The following is an 18,606-nucleotide window of genomic DNA, read 5'->3' as shown; positions in this document are numbered from 1 at the left end:
ATGAGGTTTTAGGGACCGCCTTTGTTGGTACCCGATTTAGTATTACGCAACTGTCTTAAGAGCCTCATTCCATAATGAACGAGGAAGTTTGGAATTGCTAAGCATACTTCTTACCATGTCCATTAATGTTTGATTTCTTCTTTCAGCCACATCATTTTGATTCAGAGAGCCAAGCATGGTGTATTGGGCCACAATACCATGCTCTTGAAGAAACATTGCAAAGGGATCAGGTGCTTGTCCATTTTTAGTGTATTTGCCATAAAATTTGCCTCCTCTATCTCACAATCTTTATTTGTTTTTCCACATTATTTCTCTACTTCAGCCTAGAAAACCTTAAAGGCATCCAACACTTCATATTTATTATTAAGCAAGTAAAGATACATGTATCGTGAGTAATCGTCTATGAAAGAGATAAAATATTTTTGGCCATGCAAGTCCATATCGGGACAACAAATGTCAGTATGTATAATTTCAAATATTTTTGAACTTCTCTTGGCATTTTTCTTTGTCTTGTTAGTTTGCTTTCCCTTTATGCATTCCACATAAGTGCTAAAATCAGTAAAGTCAAGAGTCTCAAGTACTCCATCATTCACTAGCCTTTTAATTTTTTCTTTGGAGATATGTCTTAGTCTTCTATGCCATAATTTCGATGATTTTTCATTCATGATACAACGTTTAATACCAGTGTTTTCTTGTGTAGCCATCAAATTATATGGAATTGTGTTAGATAAATTAATTTTGAACAAACCTTCATTCAACACACCATTTCCAATAATAGTAGACTTAAACAATAAATCAAATCCGGATGCGTTAAACTTTATTAATAACCCAAAGGAACAAGTCTAGAAACTGGAATTAAATTCCTGGAAAATTCAGGAATATAAAAGACATTATTCAATTAAAAAACAAATCCAGATCCTAAATTAAGTCTACATGTGCCAATAGCCGCCACATGTGAACGCATCTAATTCCCAAAATAGATTAACTGTTCACCTTCATTTGGCTCCCTCTGGCTTGAGAAGCTTTACATGGTATTAGAAATATGAATCATAGATCCAGAGTTAATAAACCATGTATCATGACAAATATCAGTCATATTAGATTCAAAACATACAAAGGAAATATAATTATCCTTTTTTCCAAGCCAAGCCTTATGTTTATAGCGGTCCTTCTTCATGTGCCCTTTCTTTTTATAGAAAAAACACCTAGACTCTTTCTAAATTTTGGTAATAGCAGGAATATGGTTCTTTTCCTTCCTTTCCTTCTTCCCCTTATCTTGAGTCACGGTAAGATCACCTTCGCCAATTTCTGGAGCAAGTCTCCATTCCTCCTGGACACACATGATCAGAAGTTCATTGATTGACCATTTCTCTTTATGTGTATTGTATAATATTTTGAAGGGACCATACTGTGATGGGAGTGAATTCAAAATTAGGTGCACCATGAATGACTCAGAAATTTCAACCTAGAGCGACTTGAGTTGAGCCACTAGATCCCTTATTTCCATAATGTGTTTTCTCATACCTACAACTCCAATGAGCCTCATAGATGAAAACTTAGACATTAGGGTGCTAGCCAAGGCCTTCTCAGAACCTTCAAACTGGTCATCTATGGCTTTCATGAAATTCTTGACCTTTTGGCATTTCAGAATTGAACCACGCATACTAGCAGAGATACGCGTCTTAATGAACATATTGGAAAGACGGTTAGATCTTTCCCATCGTTTGTATAATGCAATTTCTTCTGAAGTGCTAGAATCCATAAGCTCAATTGGCTCATCCTTACGGAGAGCATAGTCAAGGTCGGCAACCCCTAAATGGAAAAGAACGTGTTCCTTCCATTGCTTATAGTTTTCCCCCATTAATATAGGAACCTCATTTTTTATCATCGAAGATTATCAAAGATTGAATTATAAGATGTAACCAAATATCAATGCTTATAATAATTTAAAATGCATGTGAATCAATACATCATCAAAATATACTTGTGGGTTAAGATTCTAACGCAGAAAAATTCACTTTATTTCTTTATGATGAAACAAATAAATCATCATTGCATCTCCTAATATGTGTGGGTTAATTAAGAGAAAAATTTATTTCATCCTAATTGATCATGAAATTTATAATAAATTCATGTGGGAAAATTCAATATAGTAAACACAATCAATTACAAGTTATCATATTAATCCTCATGTGGTTCCTGTAAGTATAATCTTAAAATGGATGTTATGGCTACTCCATAAAATATATCATCACTAATATGATATGCAACAATGGAAACACATGTACATAATATAATGCCAAAAGGAAAATCCTTTTACGGTTTGAAAATGCAATAAATGTTTTTAATGGAATTAATCATGCTTGTATGTTTTAAAGAAAAAATGTACAATCAATTAATAAAATTAAAAATATACTCACAAAATAGAAAACAAACAATTTGATTTTTTTTTTTAAGAAACATTGCAATCGTAATTTAAAAACTACCATCGCACAGAACATGCCTATTACTAGAACAAGGTTTAATATTTAAAGGCTTAACTGAAAACCATAACAAATAGCTAGACAGAGGAAAACCTGGCTCTGATACCGAATAATGAATTTTGTACACCAAAAGTAGTATAACAATATGTTTAATTTAATTAGGTTACTAACCTTCATCCATAGCTCTTTCCATAATTCAACAAATGAATTTGATAGCACTCGTAGTTTCAATTGCAAAGAATACTTATAGCCTTTAACATAATCACTTTAGATGGAATGGGTATTGTTTTCTGGTGTTTTTAGACTAGGGACTATATGCCTATTTATATAGATCAAATTTTATCCATCATAAAAAAATGATTCTATAATATGAGGATGCAAATATACTCTCAACAACTTTATAATTAAAACTGACATTTTCTTACCAAATTTGACTAAGTCAAGTGGTTGAGAAAACAGAAAAAGTGGGTTAGAAAAATTAGGATCACTTTAATTTGATTTCAAAATCAAAACTAATAGCTTAGTCATGAGATCCACAGAGGGAACATCTTCCAAGTTAGTGTTCATCCTTTGGAAGTTGTGGGTAACATCTTAACTTCGGTCACTCCTTCTCTTTACCTCTTCTTCTGCAAACAAACCCGGAGGAGTTGTGGTGGTGGTCGGTGGATGATGAAGCAAAGATGACAGTGAGGTGTGAAGAAGATTTCATGGTGAAATTGGAAGGGGAAAATGTGAAGTTGCAGAAAGTGGAGGGAAAGCGAAAACGGAGGAAGAAGCATGGTGTGCATGGGAGTGTATGGGAATGGAGAATGGAAGATGTCACTATTCACTGTGTAAGTGTTACCATGGCCTTTATTTTGCATCTCTCTTTGCTGTCAAAGACCAAGAAGGAAGAATATGGAAAAACCGTCTTACAATAAAAATCCTCTAAGATGGTTTTCTCGAAACCTTCATCAAATAGTAGTTTCTAAGATGGTTTTTGTAAAATAGTCTTCGTTGAAAAACCTCATATTTACAAAATTATCACCGCCTTACATACTAAGACGGTTTTCGAGAACCGTCATAGAAGGTGCATCATAAAAAACTATTTTTTTAGTAGTGGTTGCACAACAGTAGGGAGATAGGTATATATGCAACTGTTTGATTTTTAGGTAAAAGGGATTAGATACCCTGTTATCTATATTGAATATATCATCTTTTTTTTTTGGCTGATAGAAAAAAAAATTATTATACCAAAAAAGAGTGCAAAATTCAACAACCCATGGCTTTGTTGGCCTTAACATTTTCTTTGTGAACTCTATAAAAGATATAATTCTTCCTTTTCAAAATAAGTGATTATATAACCCATACGAAAATGATGTTTATATATTTCAAAACAAATATCAAGATCAAATCAACATATGTTTTGGCCTTCACTCTCAACAATACATTTAGAAAGAAACCCAAACTATACTAGAAATAAATCAATTCTTTTGTTCCTTGCTTGAGGGGCTTGTTTCAAGCCATAAAAGGATTTCCTTAATTGTTTTGTTTTCCCTTTACCTCGAGTTAGGGAGGTTTTGACACATAGGCTTCCTTTTTAGGAGATTCATTGAGGAAAACTAACTTCACATCAAGTTTGAACAATCTCCACTCCTTGAAATGGGTCAATACAACCACTAACTTCACTATTTTAAGCCTTGCTACTAGTACAAAGACCTCTAAAAAATCCTAAGTGGTTGGACTACACCTTTTGTGGTGTCCTATAAATTATGTCTCCATCGATGAAGTTGTTTATAGAAACTATTTTGAATTTGAGAGGCTTGGCTCTAACCTAAAATGCTTTAGCTAATAAAGGAGGACTTTTTGTATGAGATATTCTCTTGAGCAATTCAAATCTTTTTCACCTTACAATTTGTTTGTGACATTCCTTCCTTACAACGAGCTCCTTCAAGTCGATCTCCTTTAATAGATGATGAAGCTAGCAATTTATGGTTGTTGAAAGGATAATTCAAGCGCTCAAATCTATGTGAGTTGTCCAATCACACTACTGGAAGTTTGTTTTTCTTCTCTTCCAAGTCTTTTATAAAATTTCATTGAGCTACATCCTTTCTACTCATATATGTTGTTGACAGGTTGTATAATCCAAATTGATGCTTTGCTAACTAGTCTTAGTGGAATCTCATGACTTCTTCTCATGAACTTGTTTGGGAGTTTACTTGTGCTGATTTTGGTAACTATAGTGCTTGAGCTATGAGGGTGAGGGCGAGGCAGTGGGTTACATGAACTTGAAACTAAAGCCACTTTCTGAAGTTAGGAAAAACTTGAACCCAAACTTGACCTCAGTGAGAGTAAGTTTTTCTATCAAAGTCAAGGCAAGAGCATACAGGTACCTATAGGTCAATTTTTAATTCCATGCCTACCTAAAACAAGTTGTCAATAGAAAATAACCTAATTTTGAAGGCTTAAGATAAATATGAGATATATGTTTTTGTCTCTATATTGATAAAATTATGATCAATGCTCTACTAGACATGAAACAAACATTGTATAAATTTTTTTGTCATAATTTAGCAAATTTTGTAAAATTGAATAAAATTTTCAATTTAGATAGAATTATATATATAGGATGAAGATTGGACTAGTTTTAATTAAATATCTATCTTTGTTGACATTGGATAGTCTTTGATGAAAAAGATTTAATTTCATAGCTTCTTCCAATAAATTTTTTTAGCTTCTTGTAATTATAGTCGATGTCAAAAGTAAAAATCACCCATATTTAAAAAAATGGTTTTTAAAATCATCTAGTTTAATATATAATTTTATAAAATTACCTAATTTGATAAAAACAAAAGTCAATAAAATTTTGTTGACAACTACAAACATACATAATTCATACAATGTCAAATGAAACTAATTATAATTAAATTCTCACTTTCTCAGGTTACCTAACGATCTATGACCAGTTATTCCTATGTGCTTAATTTATGGTATTAGATGACACACTCATCCTTATTGTTGTAGATTTTCTTGAAAAAAAAATCACACAAAAGCAAACACTTATTTTTACTTATTTATTAATGTGAAAATTACATTTTGTTTTTCTCTTTTTAATTATTTAACCAACTTAAACATGAATTAGTAGAAAAAGAAGACTTTTTTTTACCCATAGGTGGGTAACCATCTAGTTGTGCTACCAATCTTGCCATATAATAATGTTTTCAACAAAATACAAATGCAAAAATGTAATGCTTTTTTTTAATTTAAATTTAAATATTCTTGTTTGATATTAAGAAAATTATGATTGAGTGGCCATGTTGAGAGTATAATACAATATATATATATATATATATATATATATACATAACCATATTTTAACCTTATCTGGTTCTACTTTTGTTGCATCAAATTGGTTCCACTACTCAGATGCATCAGTTTCGACAATTTTGAATGCCTATGAAATTGGGAGATACAGACATTTTATGGATTGAACTTTGAACTTGATGTCCTTGACAACCTAGGTGTGAATATCAGACCAAGGAGGAGGATTTTTTTCTTAACCTATCATGTAGTGGTTTGACAATATTGTTCAAGTATGGAACAAATTCACCGACATAATTTAGACATCCTAAAAATCTTTGTAACTGGGTTTTGTCTAAGATTTGGTTTGGGAATTTGTTGGCAAACTCAATTGACCTATATATTGGTATAATTGTTCCCTGGTGGATATCATGACCAAGGAATCTAATTCTTGTTTGGAAAAGATTGATTTTGGTTTGAGAAACTACAAGACCATTTTGTTTGTTGATATTAATAAAGGTATGCAGGTGTTTAAAATGTTGATCAATGGTTTGAGAAAAGATTAACACATCATCAATGTAAACAATGTCAAATTTTGAATACGGATTGAAGATATCATTCATGATTTTTTGGAATTCTGAAAGGGCATTCTTTAGATCGAATGACATAACATTCCATTCATATTGCCCGAAAGGAACTATGAAGGTAGTCTTGTACCTATTAGTTTCCTTTATATGGATTTTCCAATATCTTGACTTCATGTCAAATTTTGAAAATATTTTTGCAGAGTTCAACCTATTGAGTAGATCCCTCTTGTTTAGAACAGGATACCTAATCCATTGTAAGGCTTGGTTCAAAGGTTTGTAATTTATGACTAAATGAGGTGTTCCGCGTTCAAGTTCTACTTACTTGTTAACATAGAAAGTAGCACAAGACCAAGGGCTTTTACTCTTCCTAATTAAACCTTTATCAAGGAGATCCTTGATTTGTTTTTGGCAATATTGAAGAAGTTCTTCATTCATTTGGGTTGGTCTGGCTTTTATGGGAATGTTTTTCCCTGAAGTCTTTCTCATAAGGGAGATCAACTATATGCTTTTTTCAATTCCAAAACGTATGTGGAAAATCATAGCAGATTGTTGATTGGATGTGTTTTAGCAGGGATTGGATTTTTTCTTTGAATTGAGATTTCTCTAGTTGGATTTGAATATTACTAAAGGAAACTTCATCCTTCAAAAAGTTGATTTGGTTAATTTTCTTTTCTATGAAGTTTATGTTTCTTGTTATTGGTTTGGTAGAGAAATTGAAGGTGATTTTCTTTCTCAAGTGCCAAGTGGTTATTCCTCCCTTGGATATCTGGAGAGGGAACGAAGATTTGATGAATGGTGTTCCTAGGATAACTTCATTCGTAGGGTTTTTTACCAAAAGAAAGTTGGTTTTAATCCTAAGACCCTAGTTTTCTATGATTGCTCTGGATAGCTTAGAATTGACTTTTAATTTTGACCCACTTGTTGTACTCAATTTCTTTGAGGTTTTCTCAAAGAATTTCGTAGGAATTAAACCTTCCAGAATGCAGTTTGAGTCAACACTTGTATCAAAAAGGGCCATTGTATCCAGGACAAAGTCATTGATAATAATTCTAATATTAATATAGAACTTTTGGATTTTAATCTTGTTGATTAATCCCATGAAGATTTCATCATCTTGACCTTCATTTTCTTCTTTCTTGTTCTCATTATCCTAATCACTATGTTCTTCAAAATGAGAAAGAATAATTTGATGAATTTCTTGTTGTTGTCTGAGTTCTCTAATTTCTTATTTAATGTTATTAATCTCTATTTGGAGATCTTGGATAGTGGTTGGTTTGACAGAAGTATTTTCTAATCTTTTGATAATATAACTAACATCAAATTTGTTGTTAGTAATGAATTCTTTTGGTTTAGGTTTGGCTTCCAAAGATTTTTTAAGTTTATTCAAGAAGACCTTCTTTTCCTGAGGGCCTGGTATGGAATTTATTGCTTCAAACAAAAGATCCTGCTCTTTTGTCAAAGTGTTGACTTCTTGGATATCTTCTTCTTTCGAGGATGATGCTTGACCATCCTACTAGATTTGGTTGAGATTTTCCTCTGAAGATACTTCTCCAGTTTCTTCTTCTGAGGTTTCGATGAGTAGATTATTAATCTGCTCTTTTATGGGTGGATCTAGGTTGAGGTTTCTTAGTTTCTTTTTCAACCTACAATATTTGCTTATGTGACCTTGTTTTCCATAATTATAACATACTACTTTGGTTCTGGGTTTCATAGTTGGTTTTGGCATATTGGTTTCCTTGCTGGTATCAGAGTCAGATGGGGAAGTAGGAATGTTTATCGTAAGGGAATCTGTATGCTGATTTCATGGATCTAGATGTTTGTATAGTAATTTTAATTTGAACAATAAATGTTTTGTATAGTAACTTTAATTTGAATAGTACGTGTTTGAATAGTATTCCTAGAAGTACAATAATCTAATATTTTAGTTGAATGATACTATAGCGGTAATTTTCGTGGATGAGGAATGGCAGTAACACTAAGGTGTATTGTTTAAATAAAATATTAAGACATAATATACTGGTGGTTATGGGAATAAGGTTCAGATCGTACAATAAAAAGAGTTAAAATTATTCCAGATCCAAGAAATTTTGTAACAGAAACCCTTATGGAAATATTTCTGTGAACCCAAATGAAGGCAAAGATACTGGAAGATGTATCTTAGGATGTATCGTCTTTGACATTCATTTTCTCATATTTCTTTCCATGCTAGTTCTTCATCTTCATCCTCAACTTCAGATCGAAAAAGCCTAAACCTGCTCACTAAGCAAGACAACCTGACCCACGAGGTCATCCCTAAACATAATCTCTTCGATGAAGAAGTTCGCTTTGAGGAGATTAACCAAAACATGGATGATTGGAGCATTTCAGAAATCCCCTTAGGATACATTATATGTTCATGAGACAATTAAAAAAAACACAATTTTGATTATGTTATTAAAACTGTAGAAAATAACATTCCCCTAGGACAAGACATAGGGAAAGAATTCCATTTATTATCCAAAAACTCAATTTTTGAACATAGTAGGAAATATAAATACCTAAACATAGGATGTGTCCAGGTAGCAATCAAACCATTAATTGACATGGGCATAGATGTTGCATTCTTGATGTGTCTTAGAGATATTAGGCACAACAAATTTGAAGATTCTCTAATAGGGACAGTAGAAACTAGCCTAGGACAAGGACCAGTCTATTTCAATTGTTATCTGAACAAAACGATGAGTCTGATGGATAGAAATATCCTTGACTCCCTATTCTTCAACATCCACTTTCATGGCTTAGACATGAAAGAATGCTCAATTCCAATAGCCTTGATTTATAGGATTTAGTATAAGGTCATGAACATTTGTGCATCATGTGTCCTTCTCAAACCACAAAAAGGAGAGAGACAACTTTGTTTATCATTGATATGACAAAGGCTCATGTTTCTCTCCTTAGAACTATAAAATGGGATGAGGTAACTCTTCCTGAAAAATGGATCATGGATAAGGCTACACCTTCAATCCCCAAACCTGCCCCAAATAGCTTGAAAAAGGTTCACTTATGAATTTTAACATTGCTCAAATGGAGTGTATACTAAATAAAGGATATCCTTTGCTTTAGGGGAAGTTATTTTCATTCCTAAACTAAAAGTTCCAACTTCAAATTTTGGTACCATTTTCTCAGTCTCCCTGCGTGTAGGCTACATTAATTTTGGATTGCCATTTCAAGAGCATCATATTCGAACTGGCTATGGTATTATGTCTGTCATAGTCTATGGCGATCCTGACAAACCAGCTTTGATCACTTATCCAAATTTGGCTCTAAATTGTAAGTGCAGCCAATTTATTTTCTTTTATCTACTTTCACTTGTTTCAAGATTATATTTATATTTTACCTTCTGTTCTAGAATTTGTCTGAGTTCCTTTTTAGGTTACATAATGATTGCATTGTTCGTGTATATCTGGAAATATGATTCAATATTTTACTTGTGTATTGGGGCAGATATGTCATGTTTTCAAGGACTATTTTTCTGTCCAGAAGCAGCTTCTTTACTGCTTCACAACTTTTGCATATATCATATCAGTCCGCCTGGACATGAGGTTTGTAAGTTGGTTGATTTGAATGTGTTTTTTATTGCATTTAGAACTAAATATTATTATTCATATAGTTTTCCCTCGGAAACTTCCACAAGAGTTCTTGAAGTTGGGAGCAAATGCAATTTGTGCCGAGGATCCTGTTCCTTCTCCTGAAGATTTAGCAGATCAAATAATTGAGGTCCTAAAGTATTTTGGGTAATTAGAATATAATTACAGTGTTGATACTTTATATTTCGGGGGTGGTTAGATTCCATTTCTCAGAAATCTTTCTTTTATATGAACAAAGTCTATTTAAGTTGAAGAAAAGTCCTTTTATTGGGTGAAATCCAATGTTTTTGCTATATTTATTAACAGCATGAACTATTTTGTTGTCTAGGCTTGGTGCAGTGATGTGTATGAGAGTGACAGTCGGTGTTTATATCCTTACTCTTTTTGCTGTATGTACACCATCATTAACTTAGAAAGGAAAAACTGTGCAATATATTTAATGCTTTGCAGTCTTATGATCAACTTATGAAGTCAGTTCTTTATTGATTCATTTCTCTTTGATATAACAAGGTTCATTTCAATTCCTTGCAGATTTTCCTTTATGAATTCTCCGATATGATAACATACTTAGAACCACTTGTAAAAATTTCAGGTGATGGCAAATTTGATATATTTCTACGGTATGTGTGGCTTGCTAAAAGAGTGTTTGCTTCAGCGATACTTCAACAAGGTATATATTATGATGCAATTGTGAAAGTTTCTAAGGTCTGCAGTATTCTCTCTTTATTTCATATGTTGAGTTTTCTCGGTCAATTTTAACAGGAAGTTCGTGGAAACGTTGAAGTTGCAGAATCAGAGATAGTTCAAGCTTGCAGAAAAGTCAGTGCTAAGCTAATTTAGTTTCTTCACCCTGTACCGCTAGCTCTATAGCTATTAGCTGGAATGTGCAGATTGCTATTTGCTATTCCTTTTCTTACTCTTTCCATGTTTGTTGTATTCATGTTGCTTTGCATTGGTTCTGTTGGAAATAAGGCTTTTTATGTTTAGGAAAAGTGTTTAGGAATATTGGAGACTTTGAATAGAAACTTGATAGGAAGGAGAATTCTTTATGGAGGAGAGAACTTTGTATTTTTGCTTGATACAAATGTGTAGGATTACATCTCTATTTATACTACTCTAAGGAGAACTCTAGACACACTAATTCTAGAGAGTTCTCAACTCTAGAGATCCAAAGAGTATTCTAGAGAATATTAAAACCATAAGAAATATCTAGACACTCCAAACACTACAAGAATTCTCTAGAAACATGACCCATAATTACTTAAGCCCAAAATAACTAAGTCCAAGGAACCAAATAATTAATTTAGACCCAAATCAAGTTTATATTTCAACATCCCCCCTTAAACTTGATTTGTGACTCCAAGCATACTCCTTAGCTTCACGAAAGTTTCCAACTTGAGTGGCTTTGTGAAAATGTCGACAGCTTGAACTTGAGACATCACATACTTCAACTTTACCTCCTTCTTCTCAATGCATTCTCTTATGAAGTGGTAACGGGTGTCGATGTGCTTACTTTTTTCATGAAAGACTGGATTTTTTGCCAAAGCGAGTGCTGATTTATTGTCAACACATATTTCCATAGGTTCTTCTTGTGGCATTTTTAACTCTTTCAACAAGTTCCTTAGCCAAATTGCATGACAAACGCATGATGTGGCAGCGACATACTCAGCTTCACAAGTTGATAGTGTGACTATTGGTTGCTTCTTTGACATCCAAGTGAAAGCAGTATCTCCCATAAAGAACACAAAACCAGTAGTGCTCTTTCTATCATCCAAGTCTCCACTCCAATCGCTATCACTATAGCCAACAATGTTATAATTGTCAGAAGAGTAATAGTGCAAGCCAAAGTTTGTTTTACCTTTGATGTATCGAAGGATTCTCTTTGTCGCCTTGAAGTGAGTTGTGGTTGGAGCTTCCATGTAGCGACTTACTACTCCTACAGCATAGAGAATATCCGGCCTTGTACATGTCAAGTAACGTAAACTTCCAATCAAACTTTTGTAAAGAGTTGGATCCACATTCTCTCCTTTTTCATGCTTGCTCAACTTGCTGCCACATTCCATCGGGGTGCCAACTGGATTGGCATCTTCCATCTTGAACTTCTTAAGGACTTCTTTGGCATAGCCTTCTTGGGTGATGAAAATTCCTTTGTCTTCTTGATTTACTTCGATGCCGAGATAATATGCCATGAGCCCCATATCCGTCATCTCAAATTCATTTGACATATCTTTCTTGAACTCTTCGAACATGCTTGGATTGTTCCCTGTAAAGATCAAGTCATCTACATACAAACACACAATCAAAATATCTCCACTTTGCGCTTTGATATAGAGTGCATGCTCATATGGACACTTGATGAAGTTCTTGTCTTGAAAGTACTTGTCGATTCGAACATTCCAAGCTCTCGGTGCTTGCTTGAGACCGTACAATGCCTTCTTCAACTTCAAGACTTTTTCTTCTTTCCCTTTTACTTCATAGCCCAGTGGTTGCTCAATATAGACTTCTTCTTCGAGAAAACCATTCAAGAAGGCTGACTTCACATCCATTTGATAGATCTTCCATTTATTTTGGGCTGCCAAAGAAATGATCAGTCTAATAGTTTCAAGACGAGCAACAAGAGCAAATACCTCATCATAGTCAATTCCTTGTCTTTGACTATAGCCTTTAGCCACCAATCTTGCTTTGTATCTCTCCACTTCTCCTTTAGCATTCTTCTTTGCCTTGTACACCCATCTTACTCCAATTGCTTTGTGTCCTCGTGGAAGTGTAGTAAGTTCCCACGTATCATTCTTCGTGATTGACTTGATTTCTTCGTCCATGGCGTCTTTCCACTTTATGTTTTCCGCCGCTTCTTGATAGCTTAGAGGCTCACAATCACCAAAAAGACAAAAGAGGTTAATGTTGTTTAGGTTTTTGGTTACCTCATAAATCTCTTCAATGCTCCTTAGTCGCGGTGTCCTCTCACTTGAACTTGTTTCATCCAGCCTTGGTGTCGGTGAGGCAGGTGGTGTAATATGTTCCTCTATGATTGGTTGTTCAATTTCATCATCTTCTTCAAAATAAGGAAGAAAATCATACGTATCTTCTTGAACACTCCAATCCCAACAATCTTCTTCGTCGAACTCCACGTCGCGACTTATGATGATCTTTCTACTATTTGGATTATAGAGCTTGTACCCCTGGGATCTTGAGTCGTAACCCACAAACACGTACTTCTCGCTTTTATCATCGAGCTTTGTCCTCTTTTCGTCTGGAACATGGGTATAGGCAATGCTTCCAAACACTTTGAGGTGAGAGATCCCGGGCTTCCTTCCACTCCATGTTTCTTGTGGTGTCTTCTCATGCACGCTTTTTGTTGGGGAACGGTTTGTTAGGTAAACTGCACATGCCACTGCTTCAGCCCAAAACTCCTTCGGCATCTTCTTGCTCTTGAGCATGCTTCGCACCATGTTAAGTATGGTCCGGTTCTTTCTCTCTGCTACTCCATTTTGTTGTGGCGATCTTGGCACTGTCAGTGGGCGACGGATTCCATGGTCTTCACAATATTTGTTGAACTTATTTGAAGTGAACTCTCCTCCTCGATCAGATCTCATGGCCTTGATGGAAAGACCACTTTCTTTCTCCACGAGGGCTTTGAACTTCTTAAAGTTTTCAAACACTTCTGATTTCTCCTTCAAGAAATAAACCCAGGTTTTTCTGGAATAATCATCAATAAAGAGGAGAAAGTACTTATTCTTACCAAATGAATTGGGTTTGATTGGTCCACAGACATCGGTGTGTATGAGCTCTAGCGGCTTTGTTGCTCTTGTTGTTGATTCCTTTGGAAAAATTTTACGAAATTGCTTCCCAATTAGACATCCTTCGCAAAGTTGGTCTGGGTGGTTGATGCTAGGCAAGCCTCTCACCATCTCCTTCTTCGCTAAACGTTCTAGATCGTCGAAGTTGAGGTGCCCGAACCGTAGATGCCATAGCCACGAAGAGTCGGTATAGCAAGCCTTGAGACACTTTGCCACATCATTTTGAATGTTCAAGAGGAACATTCTATTCTTTGACATAGGCACCTTAGCAATCAAGTTATGTCTACAATCTCTTAAGAAAAGACTATGTTCTTTCAAATGGATGTCATAGCCTTTCTCTAATAATTGTCCCAAGCTCAAAATATTATTCTTCATGTTAGGCACATAGTAGACATTGGATATGAATTGATGACTCCCATTCTTCAAACGTATGAGAATTTTACCTTTGCCTTTGACTGGTATCTTTGAGTCGTCTCCAAATGAGACATCGCCAGTTGCCGCTTCATTGATCTCCACGAACATGCTTTTATCGCCGCACATGTGGTTGCTTGCTCCGGTGTCGAGGTACCACTTGTTTCTTTTCTCTTCAAATTTGTTTTGGCACGCGAGTAGCAAAGTTTCTTCTTCTCCGCCTTTTTCTTCTACAAAGTTAGCTTTCTCTTCAACCTTCTTCGAGAATCTACACTCGGATGCATAGTGACCAATCTTGTTGCAATTGAAGCACTTGATTTGTGATTTGTCATACCTCGACCATGAATTTCCTCTTCCACGACCTCTTGTTACTTGTGGATTCCAACTTCTTTCTCCATTGTTGAATTTGTTGGAGTGGTTGTTGTAACCACCTCTTCCTTCTCCTCCATGTCCTCGTCCATGTCCACGATCTTGGCCGTGACCTCGTCCTCTTTGGCTCTTGTAATTTGCATAGTTTGCTTCCTTTACGTTGAGTTGTAGTAGTTGCTCCGTAGCCTCCTTTTGTTTAATTTTTCTCTTTTGTTTTTCTTCGTATGCTTGTAAGGAACCCATGAGTTGCTCAATAGTCATGGTCTTTAAATCCTTGTTTTCTTCAATGTTGGTAACAATGAAGTCAAAACTTGGATTTAAAGTTCGAAGTATTTTTTCCATGACCTTCACCTCATCAACATCTTCACCATTTCTTTTAAGTTGATTGACTACGGCCAATACTCGAGAAAAATAATCAGAAATTGACTCGGACTCCTCCATAAACAAACGCTCAAAGTCACCTCTAAGAGTTTGAAGACGAATCTTTTTTACCTGCTCAACTCCTTTGTTGCAAGTTTGAAGCTTATCCCATGCTTCTTTGGCCGTCGTTGCGTTGGATATCTTCTCAAATGTATCTTCATCCACCGATTGATAAATGAGAAAGAGAGCTTTCTTGTCTCTCTTTCTTGACTCCTTCAACGTCTCCTTTACACCTTGGCTTAGCGAGGCTTCATCTTGCTCCTCGAAGCCATTCTCTACGATATCCCACACATCTTGAGCTCCTAGTAGCGCCTTCATCTTGATACTCCAATTATCATAGTTGTTCATTGTAAGCATTGGCATTTGGAAAGGAAAACCTCCATTCGCCATCTTTTGAGGATCTTGAAGCTCTGATACCACTTTGTTGGAAATAAGGCTTTTTATGTTTAGGAAAAGTGTTTAGGAATATTGGAGACTTTGAATAGAAACTTGATAGGAAGGAGAATTCTTTATGGAGGAGAGAACTTTGTATTTTTGCTTGATACAAATGTGTAGGATTACATCTCTATTTATACTACTCTAAGGAGAACTCTAGACACACTAATTCTAGAGAGTTCTCAACTCTAGAGATCCAAAGAGTATTCTAGAGAATATTAAAACCATAAGAAATATCTAGACACTCCAAACACTACAAGAATTCTCTAGAAACATGACCCATAATTACTTAAGCCCAAAATAACTAAGTCCAAGGAACCAAATAATTAATTTAGGCCCAAATCAAGTTTATATTTCAACAGGTTCTTTGTCATGTTTCTTTTCCAGCGGTTGGATAAGAGAAAAAGAACAAATGCCTTGCGGTTTCTTGAAGCAATTAATCAGTAAATCTCTCTACACATATTTGCTTCCCCGTTTCTAATTTTGTGTAAATGTAGTGTTAGTATGTGAAATGGAAAATTTATGTGCTACAACTTTGTTTTGCCAAATTGTAGGAGACCTGACATTTTAGATGGATTAATTGGTGCTATTAGGCTGCTATGAAGTGGCTTGATGTGCATGTTTATATATATATATATATATATATATATATATATATATATATATATATATATATAATCTTAAAAATAGACAAAAAAATAATTAAGGAGAATAAAGAGTAACTATTAGAAGTACTGAATACTTATTATTTTACTATGGCATTGCAGTTGAACCTGAATGCGTCTGGAGCTGGAGTTTTAGCTCCTAATTCAGCCTTCTTTGGGAGCAGCTTGAAGAACGTTATTGCCTCAAGGGTCCCCAACACCAAGATCCCCTACGATTACATTAGCACTGGACTTCGCCAGTAATCACTAGTCACATATTTACATATTTATGATCAATTTGTATAAACTTAAAATAAGTCATTTTAAAAAATAAAGACGGCTTCTGCCACTATATCCAACTATAAATTTGACGTACAGTAATCACTGAGTCGTTTTAACCTTCACATTAATTTGACGTACAGTAATCACTAAGTCGTTTTAACCTTCACATTAATTTGACGTACAGTAAAGTTTTATTTTCATTTTTACTTTATTTTCTTTAATTAGTTACAATGGGGGAAAACTCAAAATTATAAGGAAAAACTATCCATTCTAACAATTAAAATAAAACCAAATAAATTAAATTTAAGTAAAATTTACATGTACACAAGATAAATAAATAATAATTTAAAAATTATAAATTTCTAAATAGTTATTTTCATATATAAATTTTAAAAAGTACATACTATTGTATTTTACTACTATATGTTGACCTTGCGCTATAGTTGACCCTCATTTATTCATTTTTTTCCCAATAATAATAATAATAAACTATATGTTGACGAGAGGGATCTGTTGATACATATGTCATTATAACACCATCAGCCATACATTCAAAAAGGATAATTTAGGGAAGAATATGTTGGGAATTTTTGGATTAATATTAAATTATTGAAAATATTAATTATAGAAATAAATGTTATTTTAATTAAATAAATATTTTAGATTAGTTATTAGATTTTTATGTGAATAAGTTTATAACATATCAAGCTTTCAATTAATATTTAAACGAAGAGTCTCTGCTTTCATATATGCAAATTATAAAGTTATTATTCTAGTAAACGGTTTTGTACGAACAATATTGTAGGAAGCGTTACTTGGCATATAGATTGTTCCTCCATTATTTTCATTATTTGTGTTCAATCGAAGGAAAAAAAATGGATTCAAGCTCTTATTTAGATATACCTTTTCTAAATTTCTTGAGTTTGTGATATACTTGGATTGTGTCATAATCATAAACATGCAACATATTGCACATCATTATCATGTCAAATTAATTTATAATTGTAGGAGATTTCCTACTTTGACCGTTTTTTGAATTGGTACATACACAAGGGTAGATATTGTGAAAACTTTACACGGCATTGAAATCAAGAAGTTTCAAACTGAAGAAATTTTCAAATGAGACCTTTTCTTTTCTAGGAACTAGAAACAAAAAAGTAACCTTGCTATATGCTATATTATTAATTTCTACATCCTACACCTTCACACTTCACATCCCCGTATTAAGTGATAGGTAAATTAAGAATTAATAGGATACATGTAAAACTTCTTATATTTGATTTATTTTGTGGGTATAGCATTTTATATTAGAATAATATTAATATATATTTTTTATGTGAGTTATGGTTGGTTCATTGTAAAAATAAATAAAATATTTTAAAATTTTGTAAAAAAATAAAATTGGTTGGTCAAAAAGTACATTCAACATTGATTTTTTCAAAAAATGATATTATATATAACTTTTAACATCGGTTTTTATAGAACCGATGTAGAAAGTATTTTAGAATATATAATTAAATATTGATTTTTCGAAAAAATTGATGTTATTTTTTTGCACAACAACATCAATTTTTCTAAAAATAGATGTTGATTTTTGCATGATAACATTAGTTTTTAGAAACACCGATGTTGTGAGCCTCACAACATCGGTTTTGTTAAAAATCGATGTCGATTTTTGCATAATTTATATTTTTTTTAGTTTATTTCTTTTAATATAATATCAATTTTCTTGGAAACTGATGTCATATAGTGTATATTAACATTGGTCATAACCGATGTTAATGTTCATACTTTTAAAGTTGATACTTTCAATATCGCACGATTTGAAATCGGTGTTGAATGTTCAAAATAACCACTGTTAAAAGTGTTTTTTCTAGTACTGATGAGCTTGTTCAAAGCAAAAGAAAAAACAACACTCCAAGAAAGAATTTCAAAAGAACAAAACTATCTCTCATAAGAGATTTTCGAGTAGGAAATACTAGGACAAAACTTCAAGCCTGGTGGAAGGGAGCTGTTGAGAAAGGTCACGGTGACTTGAAAGACAAGCCATGGTGGCCTAATTAAGTTGAACACTTCCAAGCCTGGTGGAAGGAAGCTGTTGAGAAGGGTCACGATGACTTGAAAGACAAGCCATGGTGGCCTAATTAAGTTGAACACTTCCAAGCCTGGTGGAAGGAAGCTATTAAGAAGGATCACGGTTAGTGACAGATCTAAGATCCTCAGTTAATGGGAACAATTTTAAATATATAAGACAGTGAGTTCAAATATATAGA

The 18,606-nt window shown here is 33.8% G+C and overlaps 2 protein-coding genes across 2 annotated transcripts; one reads left to right on the top strand and one right to left on the bottom strand.

The window, feature by feature from the left end:
- Nucleotides 1-1,465: 1,465 nt before the first annotated feature.
- On the bottom strand, nucleotides 1,466-1,861 carry LOC102663606 (uncharacterized). The gene has a single exon (XM_006590008.1). It carries the CDS (start codon nucleotides 1,859-1,861, stop codon nucleotides 1,466-1,468), a length of 396 nt encoding a protein of 131 aa, XP_006590071.1.
- Nucleotides 1,862-3,163: 1,302 nt separating this feature from the next.
- LOC106794830 (protein NDL1) lies at nucleotides 3,164-16,010 on the top strand. Its single transcript, XM_014762716.1, has 12 exons — nucleotides 3,164-3,316; nucleotides 4,706-4,851; nucleotides 7,058-7,144; nucleotides 8,063-8,139; nucleotides 9,530-9,658; nucleotides 9,833-9,930; nucleotides 10,034-10,122; nucleotides 10,304-10,364; nucleotides 10,568-10,645; nucleotides 10,738-10,794; nucleotides 15,795-15,850; nucleotides 15,962-16,010. The coding sequence occupies exons 1-12, from the start codon at nucleotides 3,164-3,166 to the stop codon at nucleotides 16,008-16,010; spliced, it is 1,080 nt and encodes a 359-aa protein (XP_014618202.1).
- Nucleotides 16,011-18,606: the final 2,596 nt, after the last annotated feature.

This window comes from Glycine max, chromosome 10, assembly GCF_000004515.6.
Source record: "Glycine max cultivar Williams 82 chromosome 10, Glycine_max_v4.0, whole genome shotgun sequence".
In the NCBI taxonomy this organism is placed as follows: Eukaryota; Viridiplantae; Streptophyta; class Magnoliopsida; order Fabales; family Fabaceae; genus Glycine; species Glycine max.
This window is presented reverse-complemented; position numbering and strand designations above follow the sequence as displayed.

Coding starts and splice junctions, on each gene's coding strand:
- LOC102663606 (XM_006590008.1), bottom strand. CDS start 1,861: ATGGGGGAAAACTATAAGCAATGGAAGGAACACGTTCTTTTCCATTTA.
- LOC106794830 (XM_014762716.1), top strand. CDS start 3,164: ATGACAGTGAGGTGTGAAGAAGATTTCATGGTGAAATTGGAAGGGGAA. Junction 3,317..4,705: donor AAGATGTCACTATTCACTGT/GTAAGTGTTACC, acceptor TGGTAACTATAG/TGCTTGAGCTATGAGGGTGA. Junction 10,646..10,737: donor TTCAGCGATACTTCAACAAG/GTATATATTATG, acceptor CAATTTTAACAG/GAAGTTCGTGGAAACGTTGA.